This window comes from Penicillium citrinum (assembly GCF_028827155.1).
Source record: "Penicillium citrinum strain IBT 23319 chromosome Unknown utg000001l:1.0-4955037.0:1.0-4956770.0, whole genome shotgun sequence".
Classification (NCBI taxonomy): Eukaryota; Fungi; Ascomycota; class Eurotiomycetes; order Eurotiales; family Aspergillaceae; genus Penicillium; species Penicillium citrinum.
In genome coordinates this window covers 150,730-175,433 of record NW_026622686.1, presented here as the reverse complement: position 1 = coordinate 175,433, position 24,704 = coordinate 150,730, and the positions used below count along the sequence as shown (strand labels likewise).

General features: G+C 47.4%; 5 protein-coding genes across 5 annotated transcripts; 3 read left to right on the top strand and 2 right to left on the bottom strand.

Annotated features, from left to right (window-relative positions):
• Nucleotides 1-2,521: 2,521 nt before the first annotated feature.
• Nucleotides 2,522-4,562, top strand: N7469_000066 (uncharacterized protein; the record flags this gene model as incomplete). Its single annotated transcript, XM_056638986.1, has 2 exons — nucleotides 2,522-2,843; nucleotides 2,917-4,562. 2 exons carry the CDS (start codon nucleotides 2,522-2,524, stop codon nucleotides 4,560-4,562), a joined length of 1,968 nt encoding a protein of 655 aa, XP_056504743.1.
• A 551-nt stretch (nucleotides 4,563-5,113) lies between these two features.
• N7469_000065 (pleiotropic drug resistance family ABC transporter) lies at nucleotides 5,114-9,585 on the bottom strand (the record flags this gene model as incomplete). Its single annotated transcript, XM_056638985.1, has 2 exons — nucleotides 5,114-8,919; nucleotides 8,979-9,585. The coding sequence occupies 2 exons, from the start codon at nucleotides 9,583-9,585 to the stop codon at nucleotides 5,114-5,116; spliced, it is 4,413 nt and encodes a 1,470-aa protein (XP_056504742.1).
• Nucleotides 9,586-11,004: 1,419 nt separating this feature from the next.
• Nucleotides 11,005-12,555, top strand: N7469_000064 (fungal specific transcription factor domain-containing protein; the record flags this gene model as incomplete). The annotated part of the gene is made up of 4 exons (XM_056638984.1): nucleotides 11,005-11,161; nucleotides 11,428-12,212; nucleotides 12,269-12,412; nucleotides 12,499-12,555. 4 exons carry the CDS (start codon nucleotides 11,005-11,007, stop codon nucleotides 12,553-12,555), a joined length of 1,143 nt encoding a protein of 380 aa, XP_056504741.1.
• Nucleotides 12,556-13,852: 1,297 nt separating this feature from the next.
• N7469_000063 (zinc-binding alcohol dehydrogenase family protein) lies at nucleotides 13,853-14,985 on the bottom strand (the record flags this gene model as incomplete). The annotated part of the gene is made up of 2 exons (XM_056638983.1): nucleotides 13,853-14,799; nucleotides 14,874-14,985. The coding sequence occupies 2 exons, from the start codon at nucleotides 14,983-14,985 to the stop codon at nucleotides 13,853-13,855; spliced, it is 1,059 nt and encodes a 352-aa protein (XP_056504740.1).
• Nucleotides 14,986-16,738: 1,753 nt separating this feature from the next.
• On the top strand, nucleotides 16,739-24,192 carry N7469_000062 (type I polyketide synthase; the record flags this gene model as incomplete). The annotated part of the gene is made up of 7 exons (XM_056638982.1): nucleotides 16,739-16,948; nucleotides 17,014-17,158; nucleotides 17,220-17,488; nucleotides 17,550-17,912; nucleotides 17,976-23,240; nucleotides 23,313-23,982; nucleotides 24,041-24,192. 7 exons carry the CDS (start codon nucleotides 16,739-16,741, stop codon nucleotides 24,190-24,192), a joined length of 7,074 nt encoding a protein of 2,357 aa, XP_056504739.1.
• Nucleotides 24,193-24,704: the final 512 nt, after the last annotated feature.

Genomic DNA, 24,704 nt, shown 5'->3' with positions numbered 1-24,704 from the left:
AAGCGTGTTGATACTCCATTCTGTGACAATCACAGCTCCCAGAAGAGTGGTGGACCTTTCCGGTAGCTGTCTTATGAGAATGCACTATGAAGTGAGAAGTACTGCATCCTCCACCGGTTGCAATTATTATCAAATACCGGGAGACGAAGTACCAACCAATACTATTAATACTACTATAACATAGGTATTTTTTATATATCAAAACAGCAAATGCTGAGCCTTCGCAAGAGTACCGGTACTATTCCTTGGTATAACGGGTTGAAGGACAATTGGACTGAGAATCGTGGATTGACTTGACTATCAGCACCCATGTACTCCTATTGCTAGTAAGATTACCCGTAACTAGAACCGGCAATACAGGATTGGAGTCGCTATAGTAGTGGTATTCACGATGCTACCAGGCCCGTCATCGGAATCTCTTCATCGGATGGTCCTCTTCTTTTGGCTATATCTCATATGCCCATCATATCGCCAATATCAAGTCTGGAAGTCCAATAGCAATGTATAGTGGACATGTCACAGGCTTCGTAATAATGAGATCCATGGCCCTTGGAATAGTGCAAAATAAATGTGAAAAAGTGGTCATTACACTGAGAACCAGGTACAACGTCAAAGCAGCATAGGGTTCGAACAGCCGCTGCCCATCCACAATATCCGCTCCCACCACATATTACTTAGGCTAGCTTGGAGTTGATCCAATCAAGGTAAGCTTCGACCTGAATTTCAATAACGGAATAGTGACCCGCCTCTTCGGTTCGAGAGATAATTCCCACAAGAGTGCCAATTGACTCCACCACAGGTGAAGTTGCTTTGCACATGCTCGGTTCTATACCCTGGATGATAATTATGGGAAGAAGCCACTATTTTAATTTAATTCATAGACCGATTGGTAAGACTGAAGGTTTTCAGAAGCCATTAGAAGATAGCGATCTTACTGATGGATTTTGGCACATCATTTGGGCGTTGATGGCATCTCAGAAAGTAAATCCACCACGTTTAATTTTTCGAACATGCTGATAAAAATTTGTTGGGCGAAGAAATGTATCATCAGGGAAATCTCAATCAGGTCTAAATAGATACAGCCTGTCCAAGAGACTTTAAAGCGCCTTTGACCACACTATGGTGGAAGCGAGGTTTCCGTGGTTTTGTCGACACGGGGAGCTGATCGAAAGATAGTGGCTTTGGACATATCGAAACCTGGGCCTATCAAACAATTTGTTCAATGTAATGTCCTTTTGTTCGTGTGCACTGGCCGTTTGTCTTGCGTTGAAGAAAAATGTAGTGTGCATGGTGCAGAATATCCTGGGTTGTGAGATTTGCTATTCTTCTAGTGTAACGGGATAGGATGCTCGAGGCAGCACGGTCGGTACGTGCAGGTCGAATGGGGCAGAAGGATGAGGGTAAACAACACCCCAACTAGGGCTAACTGCTGGCACTCTCTCGAATAGGCTGGAACTCTTGTAATTGACTCTGGGTGATGCTAAAGATGCTATCTAAATGAATGTATATAAGCTCCCTTCCAAATTAGGCCAATCCCCTTACATAATCCTCCTACTGGCAGGCAGGCCGATACTCCCCCACTACACTAGTAACCTAAGCTCACATCTCAGGGCTGTCTTAATCTATGGAGTAAATTTCGATCAAGGTATTATTCTAGGAACTTATCTTCATGTCCACCGATGAAATAATGCATATTTTGGCCCCTTCAATAGTGTGCTGCATGAAGATGTACTGTGACTGAAGATGCATTGAGGTGACACAATGATCAAATCGAAATACAACCGAGGCTCCAATCTAGCATCACAAATCAATCCTGGATGGGGTCATGGTTGCTGGAAATTAACGGATTGGACATCCCTTCACTCGATATCGCTCAGATCCAACAGCACTAATGTTATGATGCTACACAAAACATTCACCGCAAGTTTCATTGCATATCATTTGTAGCCTCGGAGCTAACCCTATAGCGGAGATTGTCAAGGATAATCAAATGGAAGTAGCACGAGGTTATCTAAAGATTATGCAGGAAATTGAACATGCCTGTTCCCAGGTAACGCAGACCTACATGGCGTTACACGATATGCACCCCGCAGGAACTGCCTTTCGGATCTATATACTGAATCATCATGGCCAGGCACAAAAACATCGATAGGCCTGGGATATTCTGGATCTTTTACGAATTAACAGCCGATATTTATGAGAGTACAACATTGATGCACTCAATTTTAATGCCGTGGAATACTCTACATGCCGCTCGGCCTGTTACAGCCTGAACTGAACAGGCCAAAGCACCAAGATCAACACGTTGTGCCGGATAATGAAGCTATTCTAGGGGAGAAGATCTTTTTGAAAGAACATGTGGTGTCACGGCTCCGAAGATGGATAAGTCAATGGAGAAACTATAAATAAGCCGTCCCGTGACAGGTTGAGACCGCATCAATAAGGCGATTTTCAAGTCGCTTCTTCCTGCTATCAAACACTTAAATCTTTTACCTGCAAGAACCCAGCTTTCCATTCAATCATGCCCTATATTGCTCGGGCAGATGAGCTACCTGAGATTGCTCAACGAGGTGGACTTGTTGACCCTCGAGCTGATCATCAGCACGCCTTCAACAAGCGCATTTCTTGTCGAGATGTGACCGACTTCATTTCTAACACGGCTGAAGTCTCGCCATTGGAACTGCGAGACAAGAAAGCTGCCGCAAGGCACACTGCCGACAACAAGAGCCGTCTCTACAAGATCCTGGCCCGCACCAATGAGCTGAACCGGCCCTTTTCCGTCCGAGGAGCTGAACAGCCCATCTCAGACTTGCTTCCAGGTCTAGTCGTCAGCGGTGGTCTTAGTCGCTCTCCTGCTTTTGACTGCAATCCTGTTGTCTCCCACTGGGGGGGATCGTACCGATGAATACTCGGCAGAGGACCCAAATGCAACCGTCCGTCTTACCTCGACATGGAACACCGTCCATGTCCGTGGCGAGGGTCTTAACAGGGAGTCTCCCCATGGAGCTGCATGCTGGGCGCTGAAGAGTCATGGAATCAGCCCCATCGAGTCTGGTACACCCAAATTCTCGCAGCAATACGACTCTGAGAGCGATACATTGACGACAACCGTTAACCTGGCTCGTCGTGCCGATACCGAGAAGACTCAGGGTGTTCTTGGTGCCGCTTCAAGCATCTCTTGGTTGCGTAACGCTCGTGTGGCCGATGCTGTCGACTGTGCTGTTGGACTACTGTCTGATGCTGCTTTACTTCTGGAAGCCCGTGACAAGGTCGTCACTTCTGGTGGCAAGACGGAGAAGCTGGACTTTGCGGAAGTCCGCCTTGCTGAAATGCCTTCTTGGGCCTCTGCTCGAAAGCCCTTGGCTCCTAAGCTGAGTGGTGTCGCAGACTCCCCAGATCAAGTGACGGATGATCTTTTCGCGGCAGAACTGTGTCAAGGGCCTATCATTAACACTAGTATCTTCTCTATGTCTGTTGGTTATAACCGTGGAGTCTATGGTGGATCTATCTCTGGATTGTGGTCCATTATGGACTCTGCTTTTGTCCTTGACTACTCTATTGGTGTTCATAACTCCGCAGTCTCGGACAGACTCTCGTTTGCTTTTGCAGAAGTGACTGCTGCTGCTGAAGCTTCAGCCTCCGCTGGTCCCCATATTGACGATATCCGTATTGTCAAGGGCTGTAACTATGGATGCCTACGCCAAAAGACTATTATCGAGGATGATGACCCTATTGACTCTGCTCCTTGCATGGTCGTCTGGAATGACCTCGACCGACTTGCCCGTTACAAGCTTGCCGATGCTGTCTTCTGCCATGTCTACTATGACTCCGGTGGTGGTGAGCAGATGGCCGCCATTGCTGGTCTTGGATGCGTTGCGCATGACTGGATTGATCTTGGACCTGATATCATGTGCGGTGAAGTTTCTAATATCATCCCTTCGCTGACAAGGGGTTCTCTGGAAGAAGGACCTCTAGCCGAGGTTTATGCTCGTCTGATCGGTGCTATGATCTGGTACCGGAATAATGACCCTTACAATCCAGCAGCTCTTTGCCTTCTCTTCACTCACTGGTGGCAACTCTCCAACTGCCGTCACCGCCCTATCACCTTGCTTGGTCGAACAGACTTCGGCGTGGAAGCGGCCATTGCCCCTATCATGCCTGAAGGGAGACCAGAGCTAGAACACTTCCGAGCAAGTGGCACCCGAGTCGAGCGAGGACAGGGCCCCATGTCCAGCTCAGAGGAGCGCCTCAAAGCCCTGTTATCTACTGAAATCCTGCCCCAAACTCGCGCTGTCGTTGAACACTTGGTCAACCCTGTTCTTGACTATGTAAAGGGTGCCGATACTCTCCCTACCGAGAGCGAGTTTGTCGGACATGTTCTCTCCGCTGAGCTGGCTTATCCTCAAGGCCAGAAGATCCTGGAGCTTTGGGATCTTGCCATCGTCATGTGGGAGTGCGGTGCCATGTGGGGAGCTGGAATTGCTGGCCTTTGCTACACTCATACTGGAAAGGCCAACTGTGACCGTGCTCGTCATGACTTGGCTGATCACACTTGGACTTAGAGCGATGTCTACGAGTGATGTTGAATGAAGTCATGTAAGAAATGACATTTATCGAGCATGAGAATGACTCTTCAACTAAAGGAAGGGGAATTTATTGTGAAGTTGTTTTCGGTTCTTCTTGTAAGACGGCATATGCGCTAGAACCTGGATTATGTAGCTAGTCATAAGTCATGTCTCTCTAAATTTGATGAAATGAACATAATGAATATAAACTGAACCCCACTCAGTAGCTTGGATGGCGATAAAAGCGGCCTACCTCTAATCACTTCGCAAATGTGGAACTTCGGCTCAGAACGGCTGAAAAATGAAAAAAAAATTGCGTTAAATTTCTTACTTACAAAACTCTTTCAATCAAGATTGCGTGGAGAAAAAAAGAGATCTAGAACAAACAGAACAAAGAAGGACAAAGAACGTATTTAACTCAGGAAGAAAGAAAAAGGGAATGGAATGCAAAAAGAAGAATGCACAGGGTCTAAATGCCGGGATAAGAGGTGAGAAGAGACTGGCATGATCAAGACGATCTTCAGACGACAATTTATCAAAATTACAGTCTAGGTAGCACCGGATGCCTTTTTCCCTTTGGGAACTCGGGCTAACCAGTAGATGAAGACTGCCCCGAAGATATTGAAAGCAATATAAACCCACATAAGGCCAAAGTTTCGCCATGCATCATCATAGCTACTTCCAATTTGGCCAAGAAAGTCATCAGTTTTGCTAACTGTGCAAAAGAGGCAATCAGATTTTGCTTCTTTGTTGAGGATGTAGCCTGTCTTGACCCCTGCAATGTAGGGATTCATATATTCAGCACAGGTCTGGTTGAAAGGTGGGTTGAATTTCAAATATTCAACATCATCGCACGTCGCGTCTGCTCCCGCAAGACCCGTCGAAAGCATAGCAGAGACAAGGTACGTGAAAGGAGAGACACGATACATGAAGACCCAGAATCCGGGAAGAGCTTCTTTGGTGGCTAGAACACCACAGAAAATGAGACACAGTGAGAAGAGAAGAGAGGCAAGATTTCCACCGGTTTCAGCTAGTTCGATACCAGCAATCATCATGTGTGCAAATGTTGATGTGAAGAGAAGGAATGTCCAAATCAGAAGAAACATGAGACCGCCCTTCTCTGTGACCGACTCAGTCTGACTAGCATTGTTATATAGTCCAATTGGATAATACCAGCACACGAATATCAAGACAGCCATCAAAGTGTTCCAGGGCAATTCCACAATGATATTTGCCGTCATGAATGCTTTCCATGAATAAGCCTTTGAAGGCCGTTCACGGACCTCATAGAGTGATCGCTGCGTCACAAAGTTTGGCATGATTTGCTGAACAAGATTCCCAAAGATAGTCATCAACATGAACACAGAAAACATCTGATTCTGAAGTCCTTGGTTTGAGTTCTTGGAATTAAAAAACGAAAACCCAATGTATAACGAGGTCAACACACAAAGTGCAGCTTTTGACCAGATGTATATCGGACTTCGGTAATATTGAGCAAAGACACGAACCAGACATTCGTACAGCTGAATATAAAACGGGGCAGCAAATTCGGAATATGCATCAGGACCAGCTGTTTCTTTGGGCTTTGCAGCAAGGGTTTCTTTCAATTTAGCAAGGTCTTCCTTAACTTTGCGATATTCAGGGCTCTCTCGCCAAACCTTTGGCCATTCAATTTCACTGTGTGAGCCTGGTGCTGCACCGATCACTTCTAACATCCACTCAGCAGGATTCTCCCCTGAAGAGAGGGTTTGTGCACCATTTCGCTCGAAGTAATCAGACAATGTCTTGGAGTTTTCACCAATTTCGCCAAAGTAGATGGTTTTACCACCCTTTGCTAGGAAGAGCAATCGATCAAAACGTTGGAATAGCATTGCGGACGGCTGATGGATAGTGCAAAGAATGGCTTGGCCATGCTGTGTCAATGTATCGATGAGATCCAGGATTGACCATGAGGTTTGACTGTCCAATCCACTCGTGGGTTCATCGAGGAAGAGCAAAAGTTGGGGCTTCGCAGCAAGTTCGACGCCGATAGTCAATCGTTTGCGTTGTTCCACGTTCAGACCTTCACCAGGTACACCCACTACTGCATCTGCGTAGGCTTCCATTCCAAGCAATTTGATCACTTCATCAACATAAGCAACCTTTTGTTTGTGACTGACTGACTTTGGTTGACGTAAGATAGCGCTAAACTCCAATGCCTCTCTGACTGTTGATGTAGGCAAGTGTAAGTCTTGTTGTTGCACGTAGCCAGTTTTCCTTTGAAATGATTGATCGCGAGGCTGGCCATCTACAAGCATTTGGCCCGTCACTACGCCCATTGTAACTCTCGTAGCCAGGACGTCGAGCAATGTGGTTTTTCCAGCGCCAGATACACCCATCAAAGCAGTGCAAGTTCCAGGCTTTACCCATCCATCAACATTTTCCAGAATCCGCCGAGGCTCGCCTTTGATTTTGATATCGTAGCAAACATCTTCCCATTGGAAAATTGCTGTTTGACGTTGGATGGAAATATCTTCGGATCTAGATTCATCTGTCTTCTCATTGGTGTTGGGGACCGGGGCTGATTCTGCATCTGATTCACCACCAAGATATTTCGGCTGGTGACCCTGTCGAAAGAGCAAAACTTCGCCCTTTGATTTCTGCTCCGAGATATACTCTGTTGCCAGTAGATGAACCGCGGCAAAGAATATCAAGAAACCAATCATGATCCCCATATTTCTCCACAGATGCGATTTGACATAATCAAAGCTCATTTCTAGGTAAAGAGATCCAGAAACTTCAGTTGATCCGGCTTCAGCGCCCACAGTCGAGCAAATTCGGTTGGCCATGGAGAGCCCATCGTAGAAACCGCCCGAGGGTATGACCATCGCGCATTCAAATGTTCGGTCGTGGAATTCGTTGACCATGAAGCTTTCGAAGGAATACGCAATTGGATTGATATAGTTCATCCATCTAGACCAGCCCAGCATGTTGCGGGTTGGGATAGTGAATCCAGTGTAGATGACCATACCGAGAATTAAAATTGCAGCTGGCACAAGTGCCTGTGAGAGTGATCTTGATGCCGAAGCAATAGTTCTGAAAATCATCGACATTGTGAATGTAGTGACGACGGAGAAGATCCAGAAAGTGAAAAAGGCACTAGCTTCTTGACGCAGATTGGTCATAAAATACAGAGGGACGTTGAAAGTGACTGAGTTGATCATTTTGTAGGGGACATCACAGAGCATCGATGCCACAGCTTCAGCGAAGGGATGATAGAAAGCGAATCTGGAATGTTTCTCAACAATTGGTCGCTGGCTGTAGAGTGTGAGGATCTCTAAAGCACTGGAGAACGCATTGAGTAAGACAGCGAAGAACAAAAGAGCGCCCCGGGCGTAGAAACTAGCAGTAGTATCTGGCAACCGATAGAAAACAGATCCGATAATCAGTGCCATGATGAAGTTTCCAACAAGAGCCGTGATTGTCAAGCTGAAATCGCCACGAAGACGTTGGAACCCGCGAATGACACAGAGCTTAATCTGATTCAACATAGATATAGTGTATGGGGATCCACGACGTTGGTGCTTTGCCTGGATAGTGCGGTGGGCATTTGCAAAGTCATTGTAGGATGAACCACCTATGGGATGATCATTCTCGTATGTCTCAATATCCTTGAGAAGCGCAGCACGAGCACCACTTGTCTTCCATACTGCGGCAAACTCGTCCGGTGTCTGAGGTACGCGACCTTCGAAGCCAGGGCGAGTCTGTCTCTCCGATGGACTCGTAATTGATGTCAAAAAGTCGGCGGTTGTTTGACGATTAGGGCAGTCAAATCCCATATCCACGAAGTACTGCTTTGCTTCACCTGTCGGTCCAAAATAGATCTGTCGGCCTTCGTAGAGAAGAGTAACCTTATCAAATACATCGTACGCGCTCTGAGAGGCTTGGTAGATTGCAACGCATGCGGTTGTCCCCGAGTATTTGCTCATTAATGCCAAATTTTTGCAAAATTCAAGGGCATTGGCACTATCAAGACCACGCGTACTGTTGTCCCAACATTGCAAAGGACTTTGACTCAAAGTTATCTCTGCAATACTGACACGTTTGCGCTCACCACCACTAACGCCACGGATAAAATCGTTTCCGACGCGTGTGTTGACAGTGTGGGAAAGGCCTAACATTGCCATCACAACATCTCTCATATGCTCGGCGTACTGTTTAGTAGTGATACCATCGAATCGGTTACGAGGGGCCCGGGCCAATGCAGCGAACACAAGCGTGTCTCCAACGGAGAGCTGGGGGAAGTGGACTTCAGTCTCAGCTGAGTAGATTGCTTCGCCTCTAAATTTCTTTCTCATTTGCTTGGCCGATATTCCTATGAGAGAAAATGTCAACAAGGTGTGCTTTGACGAGGTCCAATCCTGTTGTACATACCTTGGTAGTTCACCACCGAGTCCTCGGACATTGAGATACCATTCATCTCGCCAGCAATGGTTTTGAGAAGAGTAGAACATCCCGAGCCAGGTTTACCTAGCACGACAAGCATCTCGCTGCTCTTGACAAGACCATCGAACTCGCGAAGGATTTGAATCTTCTGTAGTTTTGCACCCAAGAGTCGACGGATGATGGTTCCAGCCTCCAATAGACTGTTCAATACATCCTTTTGGTAGTCTGTGGGTGACCCAAAACCATGCACGTTGAGATTTTTAAAAGCGATACCCGCGGTTCGATTTGGATACTTTTCAGGGTCTCGTGAACGGATAGCAAGGAGATGCTTCATCCAACTGCGTGCACTGAAATTGGGACTATGGGGGTTGACATCTGATTCAGAATTATTAGTAGTGAAGGGATTCTCGAAATTTCCGCTGACGGAGTATCGGGTTGAGTGTCGAGTGAGTTGCCTTGCGAGTGCACCCACGCGAGCTTCCATCTTCTTCTCTTCATCCTCATCCTGGAGAGTGGCACCGCTGTTGCTCTTCTCAGAACCATCGTATTCATCCTCGGCCGTGATGGCATCCTCCGGAGTTGGGAAATCGGGCATGTTGTGACTCACGACGGATTGAGACCGAGGTGGATTTGGGTTGATTGTCCCCAGGAGAGACATATTGATCCGCTTTACTTCGACCCAGCAGTGTTTGTATACAAAGGCAAGGCCTTTGACTCAACCGAGCTGGAAACTTGAAGCTATCGTCACACTACCAAATGCCCAGTCGATGAAATAATCAGGACAACAATTGAGAGAAAAAGTCCTGCTAGATTGGATTAAGTAGTTCAGCCACTACTGGGGTATATCCTGGGGTGATACTCGCAAGCAGGGGTATTAGGACAAAGAAAATGAATCGGCTGGACAGGGGAAATTCAAAATCACAATCCTAACGGGAAAATGATCATTGTCACGCTGACGGATGCGGTACACAATAATTAATAGAGAAATAAATACGAGCAGATTATAATATAGTATGTGGCACTCTCTAGGCATGTAGAAGTGTAGAACCTCCGGCGGGCCGATCCAGGGCATTCCGGAATGATAGGACTGTGTTTAGGTCTACACTAATGTAAGAACGTCCGGATTCCGCGCCCAGACTTATACACTGATTCTCAATAAGTTCATAGCTTATTGAAAAACAGAGTACGGAATATGTAGATATGAAGTAAACCAGTAAAAAGGAAAATGGACTACTAGCAATCCAAGAAGATGAAGATACTGTTTTATGCCTGCATAAATTACACCCCGGTGTAATATTATGTATGCAGCCATATTCAAGATCGAATCAGCGAGTTTCAGGCCTCCACTAATCAATTCTACACTCAATCGATAAATATTTGAAACGAGCCTACAGATTTGCCTCCTTAACCAGCCAAGTCTCGTGGCAATATTCTCGAGCGCGATGGGAGGAGGCTCGGAGATTCAATCGGGGTGTTGAGTGCCGCAGGGCCGATATTATACAGTCTCGGAAGCGGAGGTTATAGCGTGTTCCGTCGATATTTTACAACATCAATACGAACGATGTGGTTAAAAAGGAACCTCCGGCATCCGAAACTGCAGATAGTCCAATAGGAATAGCCCAGACAGGGGGTTAAAATACTGACCCTGGTATTTCCTAAGTTGTCGCCCGTTTTCTCCCTCCGATTTTGGGTTTAATCTCTTTGTTCTCGAAGCTAAATCAACGTTAAACCGAGGAATCGACCGGCCCATTAATATTGCACTGAGAACTCCGCAACTGTCATGCCGCGAGATGCTTTGCGGGGAAGTCCCTGAGGATGCCGTGACTCTATTTTCTGAGACTATCGCGTCGTTCTATTCATTTTGTTGATTAATTTTAACTCTGCTGATACCCACAGCAACTGTTCTTCCGACCTTCGCGAGGTTTTTTGTCCAACCCTACCTCCGAGTTCATCTCGGCGGGAATTCGGAAGTTACTTCTCCGTCTCGCAGCCAGTTGGCCTCTGCATTTTTGACATGCCAAGTCCTAGTCAACAGTCGCCAGGTCCTCTGACCAGAACTCGGACTCAACAATTTCGAATCCAACAGGCAAGAGTAGAAAAATCGGGTAACCGAAATGCTGCGCCCATTTTATCAGATCGCGTTCGTAAACCTGGATGGAAAAGAAAAGTGGGTATGCTTCTTTGTGGCCCATCTACATCCACTGACTATTCATATCTCTTAGGCTTGTCTGGAGTGTCATCGCAGGAAGGTCAAATGTGACATGACTACAAAGAATAGATGCACTTCGTGTGAGAAGCTCAATGTTTCGTGCTCCGTCAACGAATACAGACGTCGTCGTAATAAAGAGAAGTTAGTCATGCGTTTTATCCTGTCTGAAGCTCAATTTACTAACCATGTGAGTACCCAGACGAAGTAAAATTGATCAACTTGAATCAGGCATCGAGCGAATGGAAAATTTCTTTGAAAGATTGGGCTTGATGCGTCCCCGTAATGACCATGCTCACCCTCCTTACTTTGGGGACCTGGCTGCGCTACCCGCACAGGATGAAACCAGCGCAACGTGGGATACCATAAGCGAATCAGAGCCGGAGAACTCAAATCCCGATGAGAATCATTTATCTATGCGTGAACCACCAGAGGGCGTGGATGAAGGCAAGGTTCCTTACGACGCAAAGGCCGACGACAACTCCATTCTGGGAGATCCGGCATATTCACATACCCCCATCAATCCCACAAGTAATGCAGACGCAAAAGCGTTGCCGCTCCATGAAGGCGATCAAGAAAGGACTGGTAATGTGTTGGGAGGAGAGGGCTTGTATAATTTCACGCCAATCTGTACTCTGGGAGTACCTGATAACGATCAACTTTTTGACGACATAAATGCCACGACAACTCTCTATCCTCTACCAGGAATTGGTGAAACCATGGCATTGTTTCTCGAGTTTCTCGAGAATTTTAATCTGGTAGTCCCTATTTTCGAGCCAATTTCGTTACTCTCGATGTGTGATGAAGACAGCATAGTCACTCTTGACCAAGCAGACCGTTGGGCGTGTGTTAATGTAGTTCTGGCATTGTCACATGTAACGCGCTCAAAGGGCTCTGATATTCGACAGTACAATTACCAACTGAGTTGGATGTACATGAAAAATGCATGTCATGTCGTGAACGCCTTATGCAGTGGACCACCAACACTCTGTGCAGCGCAAGCACTTTTAGGAATGGTATTTACCGACTTTCTATTTCTCGTAAACATTGCGTTATCTAACTCTGCTTCCAGGCTGTCTTCTTCCTTGGTATTCTGAGCAGTGAACCATGTGGTCGTTTAATTGCTTCCGCTCTTCGGATTATCCATCAGCTCTTGATAGTGGATTCCGAAAATACATCCACTGATCGGGGAGAGGATCTCCACCACCGTCGAATAGTTTTTTGGATTGCGTATTGTCTAGATCGAGAGTGAGTATCCCCGAGAAGTCCCGAAAATTTACATTCTTTTCTAAATCCATACAGCGTCTGTCTTCGAGCTGGGACACCCCTGGGCGAGAACGACGAGGACACCTATATTGAATTCTCACCAGGCCTATCAACACATCAATGTAAAATAGCATCCGAGAATGATGATGCCTATTTTGACGCCTTCAGGTCTTACTGCGAGCTCTCCGTGATTAAAGGCAAAATATACAAATTTCTCTGCTCAGCGGCGACTTCTAATTGCCCAATGTCGGATCTTGCCAGTACAGTAGCTACGCTAGATTTAAGGCTTCGGGAATGGAAAGCAAGTGTTCCCAAAAGATATCGTCCAGATGTTCAAGAAATTCCTTCCTTTCCTGGTTCCAGGGTGGCTATCCTATTTCTCAGTCTTCACTTCTCTTATTTCAACTGTCTGCTATCAATCCATCGAGTGATTGTATCACACGGCCCTGATATAAATATCGAACTTGCCAGGTACAGCAATGGCCTTTTATCAGACGATATTGCGCTGTTTTCTGGCATCCTATGTCAAAACGCAGCCAGGGCATCAATTAAATTAATGAAGCATATGCCTGGCGACAATCCATTTATTGCTGGGTATGTCAGAACCAATCCCCACTCCTGTTCATTGCTCTCATGCTTATTCTCATCTCACAACTATAGAATTCTTCTTCATTATCTCGTCGTGGCATCCACTACGCTCTCCAAAAACATCGTACATAATCCTCATTCCGCATCTGGCACATGGGATATCAACCTAATCAAACAAGTCGAGTGCTTCTTGTCATCTATGATGACCACGACGCCGAACGAAAGGATCCACCGTGTGATCAAACATTGTACTGAGTATCGCTGCTTAGCGGAGTCCGCAGTCAGTCGCGTTAAGGCCCTGTCAGTGTAATGGCAGTGTGTGCATTTATCATTCTTTATATTCCCCAGCACTTTTTGAAACGACTTCGATCTTCGATACCACGGGCCATGGAGTGACACAACACATAGTACCACTAGTAATTTTAGTAGTAATTTTTATGATGTTCATATTTCATGCTCCATCTCTATTCGATACTAACTACTAATCAGCACAGTGTGTCATGACCTTCCACCCTTACCGATATGCTATGTTTCACTAATGGGCCCAATGCTATTTGCGAGCGCATCGCTTACAAGTAGAATCTGCCAGGCTAATCGCGTGACAGATCAGTCATTGGAATAGTATAGGATATTTTAAGCCGGCTTGTATTTTCCAATTTTTTTTTTTCGAAAACTGACGTCCAAGTTCCGAGACTCAATTCAAGATAATCTACCAACAGCTACTAAATGTCGTGATTTCATGAAAGACTTGATTGAAGTCATTCGAGGACCCGCCCAAAGACTAAAGTAAAAAAATATCTCTTCATGAATTTTCAATCTGGTACACCAATTTACTGGCTCTGACCTTGCCCTCTCGGAGCAATTGAAGGCCACTCAACACCCCTTGCAAACCTCCCGACTTAACCTGGTACGGATGAGGCATGATGCGGCGCTCTTCGAGGAGCTTCTGCACTACACTCCACCATTTGACACCAAATTCAAAGTTGGCGCTATCAGGTGTGAATTCTTGCGCACTCATGCGGTAAGGCTCACCCAAAACATCATATGCCATCGAAACATTTGAATCCACGTCCTCGCGCGCAGATCGAACATCGAGAAGAGCATTGTAGGAGCCGCCCGCAGATGAAATTGCGGCACTGCAAATTGAAGCTGATTGAGGGGTGGAAATTGTGTCAAGCACAATCTCCAGAGCATCATCTGTGTCTTCTTTGATTTGCTCGCTGACCTCTGGGTCATGATAATCGAAAACAGCATGTGCACCGAGCTCATACATCAAGCTGCGATTGGCCTCGGAGCATGTTGTAACTACTCGAAGCCCGGACAACTTTGCAAGTTGAATAGCGAGACTGCCGGTAGCTGTCGCACCTCCATAAATGAGAATACTTGTTTCCTCAGATTCGTCGCCGTCAGAAGGCTTCTCGCCTGGGAATGGTAGTTCCAAGATCTGGTATAGATTTTGACCGACTGTCGTCAATCCCACGCCAAATGTAGCCGCAGCTTCAAAGGACATATGGTCTGGAATACGAATCTGAAGGTCTCCCTTCGCAATCACATACTCAGCGAATGCACCGCCGTTGAGACGAGCTGCATTGCTACCATGCACGAATCCAGCGACCCGATCACCCTTCTTGAAGGGCTTCGTAACCTGCGAACCAACTTTTTCCACGATTCCAGCATAATCACATCCTACAGTCGCTCCATTGCAGGAGACATAGTCAATGTGACGCCAATCCGTGGGGTTCAAGGCCACTAGATCACATCTTAGTCAATCAATTCATACATGACGTAAGGGTCATATGAAGAATGAAATTCAAATAGCATACCCGCTTTAGTTTTCACGAGGATATAATTTTCCGGTAGCTCAGGAATAGCAGCATCCTTGCGTAGCACAGCGCGCCCTGGCTCTTGAACAACAATGGCACTCTGGGTAGCCATTTTCACGGTTCGGCGAGTAAGTTGGTGGGGATAGAAAGACGGTGAGAGAAGAACAGGAAATCGTAACCCGTCAGCTCCGAGGTAAATCTTGTTGAAAGCAATTCCAGCCGGGGAAAGCTGTTTGTTTCGGGAAGGCCGTAGGGTGTATAATCGACACCTTTACAGAGTAGGGCCGCGAAAGACTGGATGGTGAGTGTGGTATGGTGGAGGCAAAGAGTTCCGGAACGAAGCTTATACGTGGAATCTTAGGAACTATCAGATACTAGTGACCATTTAGCGTAGACTACGACTCCAACGAGATAATATGAGTGGATCGTCAGTTTGTGGACATTTGGGGATGTGGGGGCGAGGAGTACCCCCTGAGTGTTCTCATTAATGCAGTGTAAGATTCTGAGAATGAGGAAAAGAAGATGAGAAAATCTTAGCGTTGTTAGTTTCAGGATACGGAGGTCCGAACTACAATTTGAAGATGGTTTCGATGTTGACTTGCCAAAAGATTATAGTTTTAGTGATATCCATAGCTTATGGTGCATGACTAGTGGCAAACGACCAGATCTCTAGCTAAGGTTTTTTGTAAAAAGGAATTGTATATTTCTTTTGTAAGTAATGTGAGATCCAACGACCTACTAAAATGTTTATCTCCTACCTTTTACAATTCCGAAATTGTTGAACTGGGGGGGGCTGACAAGCGAGGACAGGGTGTTTCTCCACTGCGGGATCGCAAGTCCGAGATCCTCTCACCCACGATGATATGCGGAGCATGTTTGGCGCGCGTGGACTGCCAAGACGGTCGAGTGGACTTTAGGTTGGCAATTGTGCATACCCTCAGCGGGCCGGTGGAGTATGCACTGAAGATCCTTTCCTGCATGCAGGAAAAGGATCTTGTAATACGAAAACACAGACTGGTAAACCGATTTCACAATCCTCCTGTCGCAACATTCCCCTCCAAAATGGCAAACCACCCTGCATGGGCGATAAGAGTAGGTGGGTCATGTTGCAGACAATTGTTAGAGGTTGCACGCGAGAGGATATCGCATGCATTATCATGATATCAACTTGCCCCTCACTGCTTGCGTTTTGTAGATATTGACGGGATTGACGATCCGGTTCGTGGATCAAAGGCTCCGCTTAGAAAGACCTTCTTCTATGATCTGCCATGGGGTTTGCTTCAGCCGCACATGCCAGGGAAACACAGTTATAGAGCCGACACTAAGATCCGTCTAATGTAGAATATATGCATGTTCCTCTTCAAAGGGTTAGGGTTGCCGCTATACTGGAGGGGCCAAGACCAGGCGGATCGACAAGGGTACATCTCTTTCTAATTTCTGTAATTTTATTTTATATTATCAATACACAGTACGGAGTACAGCGAGAACATGCCATTAGGCGGCCGACGACATACTGTACTAATCTGTACTAACTAGTACAGACTACGGAGGACTCGACTTACAGATGTAGCGTGAACTTACCTGGATATCTAGCCCTGTTCTTACTGAAGCTCGATGCTCCACACTACATTTCCAGGACGATGGATGGCCAGTCAAGGACGCGTGTGACGGCGAGTCTTCCCACACCTTGACACCGGCCTTGCAAGGTCCACATCTCCATGTTATTTGTCTGCCAGAACGATGGAGACTTCCCGATCCCGGGAGACACCCTCCGAGTATAATTAATACCCCACAGCATCCCGTCCTGTCTTGACCTTTTCGCAAAGCAACTTGTCTTCAACCCCCCCTTTAATAATAATTTCAAGATGCCCGGTATACCGACCGCGAAGGTCGCTGACCCAGAGATGGAGTCAATCGCGGTTATTGGCATCGGGTGTCGCTTTTCTGGAGGTGCGACATCAGTGGAGGATTTTTGGCAGATGCTATGTGAAGGGCGTACTGGACATGGAAAGATTCCCTCCAGTCGTTATGAGGCCTCTGCCTGGCATCATCCGAGCCATGAGCGAAAAGGCGCGGTATGTGGATTTCCTGAGTAGTGCATTGAACGGGAATTTCTGACTTTGTTAATTGCGACAATCAGATCAATCATGACAGTGGATTCTTCTTGCAAGAAGACCCTTCGCGTTTTGACGCGCCGTTCTTCTCGATTACCGCGAAGGAAGCGGCAGGAATGGACCCTGCGCAGCGACTTTTACTTGAGGTCGCGTATGAAACTTTTGAAAATGGTATGCTCCGTTAGTGCTGCTAATTTACACGAGAACAAGTCAACTAAACAGAATATAACAGGTGGAATCCCCATAGATACACTCCCTGGGAGTGATACGGCTGTATACTCCGGCTCAATGACAAATGACTATGAGCTTTTATCAACCAGGGATATTTATGACATGCCCCATAATTCTGCAACTGGAAATGGAAGAACCATGTTGGCAAACAGATTGTCATGGTTTTTTGATCTCCAGGGCCCGAGTATTATGATGGATACCGCGTGTTCTTCAAGTTTGACTGCGGTCCACCTGGCAGCCCAGGCTTTACGCTCTGGTGAATGTGGAATGGTAAGACCTGCATTCTATACATATTCGCTTCGTATGAACTGTGCTAAATCGATGAGACTAGGCACTTGTGACTGGAGCTAGTCTCATCTTACACCCTAATTTTACACAAAGGCTTTCTTACATGCACATGATGAGCCCTGATGGTACAAGCCACTCCTTCGACGAGTCCGCTAATGGATATGGTCGAGGAGAAGGTTTTGGTGCTGTACTCTTGAAGCCTCTTTCAGCTGCCATGGCTGATGGAGATAATATCCGAGCTATTATCAGAGGCACTGGTATCAACCAGGATGGACGTACTCCTGGTATCACTTTGCCAAGCCCAACATCTCAAGCCAACTTAATTAGGTCTACCTATGAACGGCACGGCCTTTCAATGAGAGATACGGCTTACTTTGAAGCACATGGGACTGGTACTCCAGTGGGTGTGAGTGAAAAATTCACTGATATCCAGCCTTGAGAAATAAGAAATGCTAACATGTACCAATAGGATCCGACAGAACTGTCCGCTGTTGGGATGACTCTAGGCCAAGCACGAACACCGACTGATGAGCCAATCTATGTGGGCTCTGTTAAGACAAACCTCGGTCATACCGAAGGTGCTGCTGGAGTTGCTAGTCTGATAAAGGTCATCTTGTGCCTGGAAAAAGGTACACTTGTTCCAAATGCAGGGTTCAAAAACATCAACCCCAAAATTCGACTAGACGAATGGCGTCTACGCCTTAGCGATAAAACGATGCCATGGCCCGATCACTTGCCGCAACGGGCGAGCATTAATTCATTTGGGTTTGGTGGTTCCAATGCCCACATCATTCTGGAAAGCACCAAGGAATTCTTTAAGGGCGATGGAGAGGATAAAGAGGCGACTCCTCACATTTTGGTTTACTCTACGTTCGATCAATCTGGTATTGAGCGTCTGAGTGAGAGCTGGAGCAATTATCTTCTCCGACGGCAGAAGGCCGAACAAGATATCCCATTGAAAGATCTTGCCCATACCATGTTGACTCGTCGGTCCCAATTGGGCTTCCGCAGTTTTGCAGTTGCGAACTCGCTCGATCAATTACAGACCACCCTCAAGAAAGGACTCCCTAAGTTTTCTCGTGCTAGCCGGAAAGCCCAGACCAAACTTGCCTGGGTCTTCACTGGTCAAGGTGGTCAATGGGCCGGCATGGGTAAGGAATTGTTGAGAATTCCCGTCTTCAAGGAGAGCATAGCTCGGTCACAAAAAGCCCTGACATCTATGGGCTGCCCGTTCGATATCGTTGAGGAAATCCGTCTGGATGGAAAAGAGAGTCAGATCAACCGGCCTGATCGCAGTCAACCTATCACATGTGCTCTGCAGATTGCATTATCTGATCTCCTAGAGAGCTGGTCTGTCCGCCCACAGGCTGTTGTTGGACACTCCAGTGGTGAAATCGCCGGTGCATACGCAGCTGGCTATCTATCTCACGAGGATGCCATGCGAGTAGCATGGTTCCGTGGATTCTTCTCGCAGCAGGCTGCCGAGAGTGACCGACGGGGTGGTATGCTGGCAGCTGGAATCTCTGCCGAGAATGCCAAAAAATATCTTGACCCTCTACCTCCACGTTCTGTCGTTGTGGCGTGTGTCAATAGCCCCACAAGCACAACTCTTTCTGGAGATGTTGAGTTCATTGACAAGCTTGAAGCACAATTGCAGGCTGACGGCCTCTTTGCTCGTAAGCTGCGCATTGACACAGCCTATCATTCGCCTCATATGGAGGATCTCGTCGAGGTTGTCGGTAATGCAATCGACTGTATCAAGCCGGAGGATCGGTATAATGGATCGATCCCAATGCTCTCATCCGTGACAAAGGAGCGTGTCTATCCTTCCGAGCTTGGTGGAGCCTATTGGGTCAGAAACATGATCAGCTCGGTCGAGTTCACAGCTGCCGTCTCGCAGGTTGCGAAGCTGAGTGAGTCAATCAAGGGTCGTCGCCGCCCAGTTCCTATCAAGTGGACTGCTTTACTGGAAATTGGCCCCCATTCGGTTCTGAAGGGACCGGTTTCCCAGATTCTCAAGGCCGTCAGTCCAAGCATGGTATCTCTACCTTACCACTCTCTAGTATCGCGGAACCAGAATGCCTTGCGAACCTCACTTGAAGTTGCTGGTATTCTTTGGAGTACTGGACATCAAGTAGACCTTGCGAAGGCCAATAGCTGTGTAGACTCCACTCCCCCAGCAATGGTGTCTGACCTACCCTCCTACCCCTGGAACCACCAAACATCCTTCTGGCACGAACCTCTGGAGACTGCTCAGTTGAGACAGCGCAAGCATCCGCGCCATGATATTCTTGGAGCGCCTCTAGACTATCAAAATACGCTCGAGCCTCGGTGGAGGAACTTCCTGCGCCTCTCCGAGAATCCCTGGATGTCTGACCATGTTGTTGCCGGATCGATTATGTTCCCAGCTGCCGGTATGCTTGTGATGGTTACTGAAGCAGCGCGTCAACTCGCCGAAAATGAAGCCAATGTCAAGGGTATTGAGTTCCAGGATGTCCATTTTATGCGTGGTGTCGTGATTCCGGACGACGAGAGAGGACTTGAGACTGTGCTCCAAGTATCTCCTCACCCAGGAATGCCTGGCTGGTATGAGTTCGGAATCTTTTCGCTTCCATCAGGAGGTGGCTGGATCCAACACTCTAAGGGTGCTTTCGCCACTCGATATGAGAATCGGGACAGTGTTCAATGCACGGAGAATTGGGCGGCTGCTGTAGCTCGCATCAAAGAAACACAGAATGTTGCTAAAGCCGGAGATATGAGCCAAGCATACCAATGGCTCTCCCAAACAGGAGGACTGACGGTTGGTCCGGCTTTCCAGACGATGACCGGGGTTTCATTCTGCGAGAAAGAGCCTCGAATTTGGATTTCTGGATTGGTGACGGATACAAAGCAAGGGATGCCCTACGAAAAGGAATCTCCTACTTATATCCACCCCACCACGCTCGACTGTCTCTTCCAGACCGCACTTCTCTCGTGCTCCGAGGCTCTATCAAACAACAATGCCAACATCCCTGTCGGAGTTGACCACGCATATATTTCTCTGGGCTTCCGACCCCAGGCAGGTGAGAAATTTGTGGTCCACACGGAAACACAGTATCGTGATGGGAAGTCAAGATCGCAATGTATTGCTTCGGATACATCTCTGTCCCAGCCGTGGGTTACTTTCGAAGGTGTCCGTCTAGGACAACTTCCTTTCAACCCCAACTCCCAGAAGCAACAGGATGTCAGCTCAGAGAGTCGTTACTCGTCTATCATTTGGAACGAGCATCTGGAGTCCCCTCTCGCCACAAATACAGATACCCGAGAAGCGAAGAAGGCTGCAGCTGTCGAGAATAGCCTTCTACAACCCGCTGACTGGTTCAACCGTCTCTGCCACACCAACGGTGATGCTAGAGCATTGATTGCTACATGTACCTCATCCAGCCCCTGGATTCAAAGCATGCAAACTCTTTCTCCTGGCCAAGGTAGTCGACCTTGCCTGAGCAAAGCCACTATTGCTCTTTGCGGCGCCTCTGATGATTTGAAGGAGCAAGTCTCAGAGCAGCACATTGGAACTCAAGTTCTTTCACTCGCTTCTGTTGAAGATCTCCCCGCATCTTTCACCGAGGCAACATATGACTTCGTCGTCATCGATGACCCAAGCGTGTGGGGTGGCAAGACTACAAACGCTGTCGTGTCCTCCCTGCCTATCATTCTTGATCAAGGTGGCTTTGCAGCAATCGGTGTCTCGGACAAAAATTTCGATCTTGCAGTAGAGACTCTTCAACGCTTTGTTGGACTGGAGATCCATGATATCACTCAAGATCGCAGCTTCATAATTGCCCGGAAGAGCCCTGATCCCTGGACTACCGACCCCGAGATTTTCGTTCTGGGTGGAAAGCAGAGCCCAGAATCACAGACTATCTTCGACAACCTCGCTAAGATCTTTACCACCCGTGGTACCCGCTTGGTACACGTCGGATTGGACGAGGCTGCTTCGCTGGCAGGAAAAACCGTCATTTCCTTGCTCGACTTGACAGGCTCCTGGGTCACCGAGTGGACCGAGAGTGACCTGAAGAGCCTACAAAATCTTATCAAAGCTCAGAACTTGCTCTGGGTCTCGCCATTCTGGAGCCAAGGTCCCATTGAGAACATCGGAAATGGTGCCATGGGAGGTCTATTGCGAACACTTCGCAACGAACATTGGAACACCACTATCCCTCAGCTCCTCGTTGATCAGAATGACCTGCAGAATGACACAGGAATGGCTTCGACGATCATGCATGTCCTCCAGTTGACCACACAAACTTCCACTCGCCGTTCGGATCTGGAGTACCGACTTTCCGATGGAAAGCTACTTGTCCCCAGAGTAATTGAGACACCAGATGTGGATGAGGCCATGCACACGTTGATGCATGGCCCTAGGCCCGTACCCTCGGAGCTTGCCCTCGAATCTAGACCCCTCCAGTTGAAGTATCAAGATGCAGATAAATTCCACTGGGAGGAACAAGGAGATATCCCTACTGAGCTCCCTCAGGATCACACCGAAATCAAGGTCGAGATGGCCACACTGTTTGATCTGAAGGGCGCTGCTGGTAAGACACCGGATACCGTACTTCCCATGTTCGAACTCATCGGCAAGGTCATTCGTATTGGCTCTGGTGTCCGTGATTTGGATGTCGGTGACAAGGTGCTCACTCTCGCTTCTCAATCCTCGCCACTTGCAACAACAATGCGCGTTACGGAGAGTGACACTGTCAGGATTCATGCCAACATGAATCAAGCCAATGTGATTTCGACTCCCCTGGCGTATCTGAACGCTCATCAGATTCTCACCAAGGTCGGACGTTTGGGCTCGAACGACTCAATTCTTCTCGCCGGTCCTCTCAGTCAGACCCTTCGAGCAATGATCGACTACGCCCTTGGTCTGGAGATGCAGGTCATTGTGGCCACTGACTCCCAGGAAACTATTGATGTGCTTATTGCTCGCTACCCAGCTCTGAAAGATCGCATCCTCAGTGTCCACAGCAGCCTAGAGACCAGTGTATCCAGACTGACCAATGGCAGTGGAGTCGATGCCAGCATTTGCTTTATGGCTGGATACCCTGGACGTGTTGCCGCGAGATGCCTCGCACCTGGTGGGCAGTATATCAACCTATCGAAGGACATGAAGCTCAGCGCTCTACCCGAGAGCTTTGTTGAGAGTGGTTGTGCTTTCTCTTCACCTCAGCTGCAGAAGATCTTCTCAGAGAAGCCTGGCAACCTTCACGCTTCTCTCCGCCAGGTCATTGACTTCATGAAGAGGCACCATCTGCTGGAGAACGTTGAGCCTTACGCCCAATTCCCTATCTCGGACCTCCAAAGCGCTCTTAAGTACTGCAAGGATAACAACACCCGAGCTACTCTCGACCTCCAAGCTTCCGGCAAGGTCCCAATTGTTCTTCCACTCCCCAACCTTAGCGGACTGCCCGCTCAGAATACATACATTCTGGCCGGTGGTCTGGGTAATATTGGACTGGCATTTGCAGAGACCCTGGTTGAATCTGGAGCTCGCCACTTGGTATTTCTCGGACGATCTGGCGTCGCGCAACATAGTCAACAATTATCCCTCGATCTCCTCCGTGGTCGAGGCTGCCGTATTGATATAGTCCGCTGCGATATCTCCAGGCCAGAAGACATTGAGCATCTTGCCTTCAAGATTCGAAGTATGAAGTGGAGTGTTGCAGGTGTTGTACAATGCACTACTGTGCTCAGGGTGAGTCCATATGACTACATTGTACTACTCAATCTTTCTATTTAGCACTTGCTAATATCTATTCTTTGCCAGGATGCAATGTTCGAAAACATGACATTTGACGACTGGAAGAAGTCTACTGATCCGAAGATTCGTGGAACTCTGAACTTACACAATCTCTTTTCGGACCAAAGCCTAGCTTTCTTTGTTGGTTTGTCTTCTGTTGCCAGTGTCATCGGCAATATGGGTCAGACTAACTACTCCGCTGGAAATGGATTCATTGATGCTCTCATGGCATGGCGCCGCTCTCATGGTCTCTCCGGTGTTTCTATCAACATTGGTCTTGTTCCAGATGCCAGTGGTCTTAGCGATATTTCCGAGGATCAAGAGCAGCGCCGTCGTCGTTATAAGCACCTGGAGGGTACAGAAATCATGACTCGTGAGCTCCAGACCTTACTACGAGTCATTATCAACAGCAATATCTCTTTGCCACCACAGATCGTCGCGGGTATGACAGATAATCTTTCTCGCAAGGCTCCGCCTGCGGACTGGCTCTTTGACCGCAAGTTCGATCATCGTCTGTCTCTCGCAGTGGATGACGAGGATGAATCCGCCATCTCCACTGCAAGCCTGCTCAAACAGGCTGATTCACCAGAGACAGCCACTAATATCGTCCTTGATGCTCTGAGCGAATACCTGGCAAAGGAAATGGCTACAACTGCCGATGCTATTGACTCAGATCTGCCTCTATCCGCGTTGGGAGGTAAGTTACTCGATATTTGTCTTACTCAATGCTTTGTGATGCTGACAATTCTTATTAGTCGATTCTCTCAAAGCTACAGCTGTCCAAAATTGGGTCTCTCGTGAGTTGGGCGCCGAGTTGACTTCCTTTGAGTTCCTTGGTTCTCAACCCACGAAAGCCCTAGCGAAGAAGATCGCTACAGCTAGTTCCTTTGTCCCAGCTTCAAACTAGATACGCAACCATTGGATTTCGGTAATTGGCGTTTTTGGGGGGCAAATCGTTGGGTCATTTTTCGGGGTAGAGAAGGGAATATGGGGAACCCACTGGTTGGAACTGTCCGCCGCCCTGACTTTGGAGTTCTTGTGATTGATTTGTTTTGTAGTTATTTATTCTTGTGATGGTTTCTTTTGACCCACTTCAGCGCCTCTTGATTTCTGTTGTTTTAGGTTTCTATTTTTTATTTTTATTACTTTTTTTTCATTTTTTACAGATCTCATGAACTCACATTTTCAAATCCACCACGAGGCAAGCAAGGTAAATCCTAAAACCCACCCTATGCATACATACATACAACACGTACAGTAGTGAAACATTGTGGGTAATTTACTTACAATACTTCGTCTTGAACTGTTTCATCATTTCAACATGTGCCCTCCATGTAAAATGGTGGATCCATTGAGTTCCACTTAGTCGAGCGCCTATCGCCAGCCACCACGACGGGTCTCGGTGTTCTCCCGGCTCCG